The sequence below is a fragment of the Hylaeus anthracinus genome, unplaced genomic scaffold (assembly GCF_026225885.1).
Source record: "Hylaeus anthracinus isolate JK02 unplaced genomic scaffold, UHH_iyHylAnth1.0_haploid 0, whole genome shotgun sequence".
Classification (NCBI taxonomy): domain Eukaryota; kingdom Metazoa; phylum Arthropoda; class Insecta; order Hymenoptera; family Colletidae; genus Hylaeus; species Hylaeus anthracinus.
This window is the reverse complement of record NW_026533254.1, coordinates 19,790,873-19,801,659: the sequence shown is the minus strand read 5'-3', so window position 1 is coordinate 19,801,659 and position 10,787 is coordinate 19,790,873. Positions and strand designations below refer to the sequence as shown.

General features: G+C 30.6%; 3 protein-coding genes across 4 annotated transcripts; 2 read left to right on the top strand and 1 right to left on the bottom strand.

The window, feature by feature from the left end:
* The first annotated feature begins 10 nt into the window (after positions 1-10).
* Positions 11-2,182, top strand: LOC128896265 (polymerase delta-interacting protein 2). The gene is made up of 6 exons (XM_054159493.1): positions 11-243; positions 588-743; positions 912-1,011; positions 1,099-1,440; positions 1,534-1,739; positions 1,841-2,182. The coding sequence occupies exons 1-6, from the start codon at positions 149-151 to the stop codon at positions 1,950-1,952; spliced, it is 1,011 nt and encodes a 336-aa protein (XP_054015468.1). The 5' UTR covers positions 11-148; the 3' UTR covers positions 1,953-2,182.
* Positions 2,183-3,540: 1,358 nt separating this feature from the next.
* On the top strand, positions 3,541-5,696 carry LOC128896267 (uncharacterized). Its single transcript, XM_054159495.1, has 5 exons — positions 3,541-3,913; positions 3,978-4,233; positions 4,460-5,075; positions 5,189-5,411; positions 5,508-5,696. The coding sequence occupies exons 1-5, from the start codon at positions 3,839-3,841 to the stop codon at positions 5,694-5,696; spliced, it is 1,359 nt and encodes a 452-aa protein (XP_054015470.1). The 5' UTR covers positions 3,541-3,838.
* On the bottom strand, positions 5,395-8,180 carry LOC128896264 (SH3 domain-containing protein Dlish). Of its 2 annotated transcripts, none has more exons than XM_054159492.1 (6): positions 7,772-8,180; positions 7,246-7,478; positions 6,664-7,038; positions 6,268-6,538; positions 5,778-6,180; positions 5,395-5,685 (listed from the first exon to the last, which is right to left on the bottom strand). In XM_054159492.1, exons 1-5 carry the CDS (start codon positions 7,818-7,820, stop codon positions 5,906-5,908), a joined length of 1,203 nt encoding a protein of 400 aa, XP_054015467.1. In that variant the 5' UTR covers positions 7,821-8,180; the 3' UTR covers positions 5,395-5,685; positions 5,778-5,905. The 2 variants fall into 2 exon arrangements, with proteins under 2 accessions (XP_054015467.1, XP_054015466.1); XM_054159491.1 differs by having other exon boundaries at positions 7,246-7,481; positions 7,772-8,179.
* Between the last annotated feature and the right edge of the window lie 2,607 nt (positions 8,181-10,787).

The following is a 10,787-nucleotide window of genomic DNA, read 5'->3' as shown; positions in this document are numbered from 1 at the left end:
AACAGAACGTGTACAGTCGTTATTGTAACGCAGTTAGTAAAAAGCTTCAGAAATGTCAAGAAAGCACTACATATTATGCATTTTCGGTTCAGTGTTCTTTAACCTAAATTAAAAATTCCATCTCAATACAAATATTTTCTAAGAAAGTATGGAACTTGCCCGAAATTTTGTAACTAGCAAATTGAAATGTTGCCTCCTTAAATTGCCGAAAAGGACTTGTTTGTATCACGTAAGACATATCAGGTGACGTAAATTTCATATTAAATTATTGTAACAATTGTAACGAAGATATGAAATAAATTGTAACATTATTTTATAAAGTGTACTTATAAATGTAAATCGAATTAGAGAACATTGTACTCATCTTTACTTTTAAGTATAATTGTCTTATTTTTTAAATTTACGCATCCAGTTTTTTAATTAGTTTGTATATACATAGAACACAAAATGGTCATGAATATTTAATGTAAAATAAACTATTTACTATTTTTGGGAACATATTGATTAAAAATAAAAAGTATGAATTTTGAATTACATATTTCATTAGCAATCTTGTTACAATGTTATGAATAATATTCTTATTCTAGATTGGCAGAGGTAGGAAAATTAGAAACACCAAAATTGCAAGGAAAATATGAAACTGGTCAATTAATCTTACATAGAGTATTTGGATATCGTGGAGTAATATTATTCCCATGGGTAGCAAGAGTTTATGACAGAGATATTCCAAATAAAAGAGAAGAGTAAGCTTACAACAATAATTATTTATTTTAAATAATTGTTTCTAATTGTTACATGTTAATATTATCACTATTGTTGGCTAACATCAAATATATTGGATGTATGTTGTAAGTCATCAATATATAATATAATTACATGTATATTAAATGAAAACTATCGTTTCATTGTAGAAACACAAATGGTAACTTTAATAGCGTCGAGAAAGAAGTAAAAGGTAGAACTCACACATTTTATCAGGTATTAATTGACCAAAGGGATTGTCCTTACATAGTAAGTATAATGAATACATAGATGAAAGAAACGCTAACCAACATTTTATTAATCTTATATATATTCATATGTATGTGTGTAATGTAGCGTGCCCAAACTGAAGCTGTAACATTTTTGGGTAACCATGAAAGTAGTCGCAGTTTATATGCAATACCAGGATTAGATTATGTAGCTCATGAAGATGTTTTACCTTACACTACGAATGAGAAAACTGCATTGCAACATGAACTTTTTGATAAATTTTTAATGTACCATCCAAATCGAGATCCATGTTTCGTCGCACAAGAAACTCTTAGAGCATGGCAAAAAAAGAATCACCCATGGTTAGAATTATCAGATGTACATAAAGAGACTACTGAAAATATTCGTGTTACTGTTATACCATTCTACATGGGTTGTAGAGGAAGTCAAACAACAGCTGTACATTGGGTATGTATTACAATATATAATGCAAACAGTACACACAAATTTAGTTTAAAGTTAATAAAAAGTTCTTCAATTAATAAAATAAATATCATTTAGTGGCGGTACTGCATCCGTTTGGAAAATTTGGGTAATTTGAGTGTACAATTACGTGAAAGACATTGGAGAATATTCAGTCTCTCTGGCACATTGGAGACCGTCAGAGGAAGAGGTGTAGTTGGTCAAGAACCTATTTTATCAAAAGTTCTACCTGCTTTTCAGTATAGCAGTCATGTGAGTTTACAAGCTGCGAGTGGACATATGTGGTATGTAATTATTATGATATAGTTGATTCAAAATATTAGTATCAGTGTCTGTTTTCTTTCTATTTATATTTGGTGTAATACAGGTTGTTTTAATGTTTTAGGGGCACATTCAGAATGGAAAGAGAAGATGGATATGCTTTCGATTGTAGAATTCCACCCTTTTCTTTGGAATCAAAAGTAGAAGAATCATCTACACCCAACATGGATTCATAATTAAATTTAGAGCATCGTGTGATCGTATTTAAATTTTGCAATTCATTAAAAATTCACCATTACGTATGTAGTAGTAATATTTATAATACTGTCTGTAATATTTGAGTATAAATACTATGAGTAAAATTTAAGCTGTGTAAGATTTTTTGTAATTACTAAACTTATGTAAAGCAGTGTTTTTCATAAATAATTCACTTCAAGTAAGGATGATTATAGTTACAAATACGATATTATTGTAGAGAGTTTATTTACCTGTTATTATGTAAGAAAAAATTAAAAAGAAAAAAGCTTTAGTGTCTTCTATAACCCACATATTGCGAATTCCGTATGCCATGTAATATTGTGATAATAAAACTCTGACTGAAGAGTGTTAATTAATCTCATTATTGAGTAATTAGATATTTATCTCTATGCCGTTGATTCAAAACAATTCGAGCCATTTTTTCCAAGTTATCCAGAGGTCGCTGTCTCTGGGGAGATACACCAGTGCATGAAAAACAACTGAAACTAGAAATCCAATTCTAAAATTATTAGTGTACTAACTAACAATTACAAGTTGAATTATGGTAGTTAGAATGTAAAATTACATTTGTATATAAAGAAAAGTAGATAATTTATGTATTGAACATTTCCGTGTCTGGTGGCGCCATCTAGCAGCTGAAGCTGGAAACTACACGACGAACTTGGGCGATTCGCCGAGAGATGGCGCCACAGTTTTCTGTGTGGTGTTGTTTTTTTTTTTTAATTAAAAAACAATATCAGTCAATTATTAGTGTACAAATCAACAATTATAAATTCGATTATGATAATTACGATATAAAATTATATGAATATGCAGAAAAAAGTAAAAAAACTTCAGTTACTTTGGTTATTGTACCGAATCCATACATCACAATACTATTTCTATTTTTCTTGACATTACTTTTCCCTACATAAATCCTTAATTCCGACTCAGTTCGCATTATCGTAACTCTGTACATTGCATTTTAGTCTTGTGTTTTGTACACGTCTGTTGGGGCCCGCTGGCCCCCTTCCCCCGTCTAGCTACGGTACCCCGGGGTTGCTAGGCCCGATACTTGCATGCTACAGCCCCTGAGGGACCGCGATACCATTTAATTTTACCCGTCAATTTTTACAATATTCACACTAAAAAACTGCCAATTTTAGCATTGACCAATATGTTCAGAATGTAACGGATGTTTCCAGAAAAATAAACCTGTTAATTCGTAAAAATATTAGTCACGTAAAAGTCTTGTTTATATTTTTAACCACTCGTGTACCTTTTCGAAAAAATCTCAAATATTTGAAGGTATCGAAAAATGACAAAGAAAAATAGACGTCAAAATGGTTCCTTAAATGTAATTGACAAATCATACGTATCAAAGTTTATCTCGTTGACGGACGTAAAACGTTGTTAAATAAATTATAGCGAATCGAAAATATAAGAACGTTTGATAACGAACCAATTTAACGAAAATAATTTGCGACTAAGTGATGTTGCCGTTATACTTGGTAACTGTATACGTGATAATTCGTAAATATTTGTTTTTAGAGTAATAAATGTTTCGTTGTTATTTTATACTGTCATATTTATATGTATAATTTTTGATATATAATACAATGAAAATGTATACAAAAATTTGTAATATTGTAACAAGATAATAGGTACATTTTTTTTTAAAAGAGTGACTATAAAAACTTAGAATGATGCCCTTAATAATATATTCATATCTTAGCAGGTATTTTGGTTGATTAGTAATAGTTAGAACGAAATCGATATATATTTTACAGCAATAAGTACGTACTTTAACGACATACAAGAGTCTATCATTAAAGGTTATCATTCAGGGAGATATACAAGTTGACCCAAGTATCTAAAAACAGAAATGGAAAAAGAAAATCGTCGAGTTAACAAAGCATACTGCAACCTGATAAAGAATCAGAACGAGGCGCATGATTGGGTATTCAAGCATTTTAAGATTCAAAATTGTGAATGTAATATATAGCTTGACAGAATTCTTCTAGCAAGCAGACTCAAAAACACTAAGTGATGAAAAAAGGATGCAAGGAGAAAAACATTTTAGGATTAGAATGTCTAATGAAGAAGAAAGAAAAAAAGAACAAAGTGACGGTGTATTGCAAACAAACACAATGTTTGGTCCCTGTACTATTTGCCATCATCCTCTTGGAAACATAAATTCTAGTTTTAATAATCATGTTCCTTGTTCTGAGGGACATATGTTGTGTGAACGTTGCATTCAGCATTTCATAATCCCATCAGGTTAATTGATGCACAATTTTACAATTATATTCTTCTAATTATAATTGTATTCGATTCAAAAATGTGTTTCTAATCAAAATATATTTTTTATCAAAATTTTATTTTTTTATACAATTTCAATCTTTAATTTCATGTAATACATTCATGAAGTCCAAATTGGATAAATTAACTTATAAGTCCAAGGAAATAAAAGAACAAATTTTTAAACAACAGTTATATGTTACAGCTCCAGGTTGTATTCTTTGTCATCCACAATTTCAACAATCAAACATAAGTTTATCACGAGAAAGCAACACCAGTTTTAATTCCATACACATGCAGACAAGGACACAAGTCTCACGGCAACAACCAAAACACTATATGCATCAGCGTGTACAACAATGCATGCCTCTAAATGTTGAAGAATCATATGTTAAAACTTGGAATCAAAATCATTTGACCACATCGCCTAATATTGAACAAAACGTTTTGGGATATTACAATATTCAAGATTCTGAAGAAAGTTTTGATTACGAACAAATTAAAGATCAAAGTAATACTCGAGAAGAGGGAAATATATGTAAACCAAAGCAACAATACAGCTACTATGATTTATATCAAACAAAAGTTAACGGACAAATCACTTCAGAATGTTCTCGTAGGCCAATTCGTTGTCCGCGAATCGATTGTGCCATAAATGTAGCTTTTTCAGCACTGACGCATCATTTTATCTTTGATCATCCAGAAGTACCCATTTTAAACGTAGAACCAGGTATTAAGAGTACACTTATCGTCAGTTTCAGTGCACTATCTTCGCATTCCAGCTTGTGCCTAGCTCTCCTTTTAGTTTCCGGTAAACTCTCGTGAGTAAACTTAAATTATAATTTTATTATGTAATGCAATTTGCCGCACTCTTCTATATTCGTAAATTCATATTTTGTTTAATCTATCCAATTAACATAATTTGTAAAATAAGAGATCCTGTTGCGAGACTATTTAATGGTAATCAAATGAACCCAAAATTCCGAAATCGTTTACCGCTACCAGTGCTAGCTGCTCGACTACATAGTAGAAATCATAACGTATTTGCTGACAAGTCTAATAATAATAAGAATTTCCATGAAAAAGACATAATTATTGCATGGGTTGCTGGATTGGACATTGGAAACACAGCAGAGAAACTTCTATGTAGTATTCAGGTATATTATATCATTAAAAACAGTTAGACAAGTGATTATGTCTATGTACATGATAAATGATTGCATGTAATAAAAAATGGTCTATTTCCACAATAGGCTGTGGATAAGATTGATAGTGAAGGCTTACGTTCCCTGACATATACAGGTCCAGTGAACTCGTTACGAACAGCTCAGTGTCCCGAAGATATTTTTTCAACAGGTGATTGCATAGTTCTGCACGAAGGTCTCCTTAATCACATTACATCCAATTGTGCTACACTCAATGTTAATGTTACTGTACATTAAATTAAATATACTATAAAAATGTGTAGATATATAAAATAACATTTCGATATTTTCATTAAGAGTGTTAGTATAAATACTTACACAGAGAAAAGTGTAATTCTCGTATCTCCATAATTCTCATCTTCGCTTAGAATGCGGTATTATATAGAAGTACTTTGTTATTTGAATATACGCAAAAAAATGTCAGATATACAAGGTTATAGTTTGTATCATAAGCTCGTCATAGCAGGAGGGCGGGCGTATGCTTTCGGAATAAAACCATATTTGCGAGTTTTAGGTGCATATGCCCACAACCAACCATCCACTGTTTGGTTTCCCAAATCCGCATATATCCAGTCAGCTCTTCTCACAGATAAATCATCTGGCGCCTGCGCCTTGTAATCGTAAAGTACAACTAATTCTGTACCATTTGTTTCATCGCGAAAATCTCGTAAACCTTTTTGTTGTAATGATTCATTTCCTGGCATTGTGTTGCTGCTTTTCCCTTGAATTAAACGTTACAACAAATTAAAATCTATTAGACTTAAAATCTTATGTAGTATCATCAATCATGATGAAGAATAAATCTAACCTAAACTATGCGTTTCTGTAGATGTAGTTGCTGCAGTAGTTGTAGTGGTAGTTGTAGTAGTTGTTGTCGCATAAGAATGAAGAACATGTCCTGGATATACAAATCCAGATGGAACAAATCCTTCGTTACCATCGCAATGTCTAAGTACCCAAAACCAATCAGGGTCATCTCGATTGAGAACAGTTACAAATTCACCTCTTTCTACGCTAACATCATTTTCATCTCTAGCCACAAAAGTATAAAGTACGATGTATCTTCCAGCTGATGGATCCTATAATGAAAACTACAAATGTTATACTTACTGTACTTAAATAATTTAATTTCTTTAATTGAATAAACTATTCAATTCATATCATAATCATATTATACACATAATTTAAATATTTGTATACGCACCTTAAAGAATGGATGTATGTCTGCCTGAGACGATATAGTTTGAATGGAATTTTGAGACTGTGTAATATTAGATCGATTAACATTTACGTCAGCAGTAGTGACATTACGAGCATAACTTTCGCAATCTGATGCTGATCCAGTGTCAGTTTGTTGTGCATCTACTGTTTGTGAACGACCTGTACCAGCAAAATCACAATCAGTCTCATTAGACCTTGGTAGTTTCTTTTTCACATTGTTCATTAGAGTAGCAAGTGTTAATTCAGCAAGCTGTGATGTGTAAGGTGCACAATACGAATGTGGTACAAAGCCTTCCATACGTGTATCAGCTGCTATTACATACACCCAATCATTCTCTCTATATAAAACATTTACAACCTAAAACATGCAAAAAATAAACAAAACAACACCATCAGAAAATGCAGTTTATACTCAACATTGAACAGAATGAAATTAAAGTTGAAAAATAATTTAACACATAGTATACATAAATATGAAAGCAAATACAAGAAGGTAGAATGAAGACAAACATACAATGGGTTATTTACATATTTTTAATATTGTTGAATGTAAAAAACTACTAACCTGGCCACGTTTTACTTGAAGTTCATCATCAACACAAGGAGTAAAGTCATGAACAATGACCATTTTACTATCTGGCGAAAGTCCATTTTCTTTTTCGATACCTACTCTGACTAAAGTTTCAATACTAGCGCTTCCTGTTATACGACCAGGAGGTAACGGTACTTTTGTTCCCGAACCTAATCCTGTACCTCCAGCTCCGACACAATCTTTCTCCAAATTGAAATTATGTACTCCTGCTATATCGTAAACAATTTATTGTTGTATTAGTTCCTCATTTTGTAAGTTTTAATAATATGGATATGGTTGTTTTGACAAAATAAAATATTCACTCTTCCATTGCATTATCAAATTCAAATAATTAAAATGTTATTCTAAGTATTTTTAAATGTACTTATGTACATGCAATTTTATAGACAAAATTTCAAAAGGTAATATACATACTTAACGTATATGTACATTTTATAACAATTGAAAATTGTACAAAGGTGAATATTTTTCAAGGCACTGTTTGATGTTTTCTACTCACGTTTCTTTTTCTTTCCCCGTCGAATACGCACAGGACATAGAAAAGCCATTCTGTTTTCTTAAAACTGACAGAAAATTACATTCTCAGAACACAAATTGTCAAGTGTCAGAAAATCACCGAAATGAAATATAACATAACGAATGTACACGTATTAGACATTCGTGAAAATGACAAAAGGTTTTACCGTGTAATAAGAAATTTTTAAATAAATATTCGGGATAATTTACGTCTACGAGTAAGAATGTGTTAAGAATATAACGGTAAAGTCTCGAACCAGAAACCTAATTAGTCTTTCGTTCTCCCAAAGGATTTTGGATGAAACTGGAATCAGGTACTTGTAGTCGTGAATGCAACAGGTAGACGGCGCTTCGACATACGAATTTACAAGTAAATAGCTTATTTATAATTGTTCATGTACATTTCATGAAAATACCTATTTCGAACGATTCTGATAAAAAAGAAAACTTTGTATACTGATTCGAATTTTTCATAATACATATATCATGAATATTTTCCATGTTACTATTTAAATGTATACATTTACAATTTGCTATTTTCGGAAGAGTACGAAAGCTAATAAAACGAAGCCAATGTTAGATTCGGAAAATGTGATAATGTAATATACGCAGTAGAATTGTATTTACATTTAGAGTAAGCAGGGACAAGTTGAATGAATTGATACTTTAAATAACGAACGAATGATGAATTTTGTATTTTAAACGAATGTAGGGGTGATAAAAAATCAAGGAGTTAACATTCTTTTATTTGGATGTCTGAATTCGGTAAAAATTCGCATTAGTAGTTATGCGGATATGACCCCACTTGTGTTCTTAGACTGTAAACACAATAGAATAGAATGTTGACTCCAACTCTCGCACATGCGCGTCAGAGAAAGCTGAGCGCGCAGTACGATAAGAAGAATACGATAGGATAATTTTATAAAATACAAAACATTGTGTAATTTCATAATAAATGACTATTACCAATTGTGTGATCATTTAAGTATTACTACACACAATCAATAATATTCCAATGATTTTTCCTACATATTCCTATAATATTCTCTGCTGTATGAGTTAAGCATAATACCGAATTTCTTTCCATTCTAATAAAAATGGATTAGTATAGCAAAAAATATTTAATAATTTTTAAATAATCTTATGTCAAAATTATACTGTAAGAAACATATGATTATTTAATGAAAGAAAAATAAACAATATTATGGCATTGTTAAATGTTTAGTGTACAAATAATATTATTTTGTATATAAGCATTAAAATAGCATGAAGGAATTACAGTATATTTATTCTATTGAAAGCAACTAATGTAATAATATGAAGTAATCTTCTTTAATCGAAATGTCGTTTATTATCTCAATTAATATAAATGACGATAATAGCCTTATCTATAACAGTTTCCGTCATATACATTTAACAATGAGTATTTTTTTGGAAAATAATTGTATGTACATTTATTCTACAGTTATACCAAATATCAATCAGACCGCTACTGAAACTACTTAATATCCATTGTTATATATCCATCCATAAGAATATGGAATTCGTCGTTCGAATATAGATATTCGATTATATAAAATTCAGAATAACGTTAAAGCGATTAGAAAATTGTATATCGTTAAATTGTTCTAAACTGCCCTTTTTTTTCATAATTAGAGAATAGTATTTAAAAGTTCAATGCTATACATATAAGTACGTTATCAGGGACATGGTCTCATACATTGTAAAGATTTTTGGCGGTAAAACATTTTCAAAATTCTTATAACTAGAATTTAGAATATCGGTGAAAATGTTCATATATTCCTTTCTCTCTTTTTTTGTAAAATATACAAAATTCAAATGAATGGTTAAATTTTGTACTTTCATATTGCACTTGTTTTGTATATTAATGACACACTTAATTCCTTAAGAATATTTCTATGTTATAATGAAACACATTAATTTTACATCTATTATGTCATCCAGCGAGGAGTATGTGTTTGCACTTAAGAAAATAAACTATTGACGGTGTGCTTGAAATGAAATTTGAAATTTTATATACTTTACTAGCATAATATACGTACCACGTCCCCGGTAAATACAAATAGTTGCCACATAACTTTTACTTTACTAGATAGCTAATAGCTTCTGTTTACTATTTAATTTATTTTTAATTAAATTTATGACAGTCCCTTTTTTTTTTTAGATACTTCATATCCATAATTGAGTTTCGCATAGAACAAAGGGTGTAAAATCACACTCAGAGTACATATTAGATATATTACCTATACCATGTAATGGAGACCAATAGATATACACTAATTATGTATTAGTACGTTCATATACGAAGCAATGCGTTAAAAATCACTCAATTGGTGTAATGGACGCCTTATCTTTCACTCAATAGTTTATTTTCTTGAATTCCAATTCATGGACGCGGGAGAAGAAAACAATAACTTGTAACTCGTTCGATTAGTATTTCACAATTCTACTTGCAACACAAACAGAGAAATCTATTATGGTCAACTATTCGAAATGAAAATCGAACGAGTTCTTGAATATTAAATGTATTAAATACGCGCATATTCAATATGCATATAATGTTGAGCGTACGCGTGTAATGTATGTAATAATTATATTAGCTACTGCTAACGCATAATTTCCTTCTAAACTTGAAATAAATATATCATAACAATAACGACTTTTCATATTTATGAAATATTCAATAACATCATTTTTTTATAAATCGCCTTAAACAAGTAGAAGCCGATTGGCGTAATTGTTATTTATTCGAACGAACGAAATCCACATCAACACGTCGTGTATCGTGCATAAATGTTAATAAAATCAGACGTCGCATATTATGTATTTATTTGTAATTTCCCATTTTAACTAAATACATCACCCATTCAAAATTAAAATACATCTTTAGTCATGGCAGTTACATGATTCATTGAAACTTCATATGCAGATCTCAAATGTATTCAAAACCGAGTTGTATGTAATTCATACATGTACCT

Excerpts from the sequence above, each read along its gene's own strand:
- LOC128896265 (XM_054159493.1), top strand. The coding sequence starts at position 149 with ATGGAACTTGCCCGAAATTTTGTAACTAGCAAATTGAAATGTTGCCTC. Across the intron at positions 244-587 it reads TATCACGTAAGACATATCAG|ATTGGCAGAGGTAGGAAAAT; the intron begins GTGACGTAAATT and ends TTCTTATTCTAG. Across the intron at positions 744-911 it reads ATTCCAAATAAAAGAGAAGA|AAACACAAATGGTAACTTTA; the intron begins GTAAGCTTACAA and ends GTTTCATTGTAG.
- LOC128896267 (XM_054159495.1), top strand. The coding sequence starts at position 3,839 with ATGGAAAAAGAAAATCGTCGAGTTAACAAAGCATACTGCAACCTGATA. Across the intron at positions 3,914-3,977 it reads AGAACGAGGCGCATGATTGG|CAAGCAGACTCAAAAACACT; the intron begins GTATTCAAGCAT and ends GAATTCTTCTAG. Across the intron at positions 5,412-5,507 it reads AACTTCTATGTAGTATTCAG|GCTGTGGATAAGATTGATAG; the intron begins GTATATTATATC and ends TTTCCACAATAG.
- LOC128896264 (XM_054159491.1), bottom strand. The coding sequence starts at position 7,820 with ATGGCTTTTCTATGTCCTGTGCGTATTCGACGGGGAAAGAAAAAGAAA. Across the intron at positions 7,039-7,245 it reads TTCAAGTAAAACGTGGCCAG|GTTGTAAATGTTTTATATAG; the intron begins GTTAGTAGTTTT and ends TGCATGTTTTAG. Across the intron at positions 6,539-6,663 it reads ACATACATCCATTCTTTAAG|GATCCATCAGCTGGAAGATA; the intron begins GTGCGTATACAA and ends TTTTCATTATAG.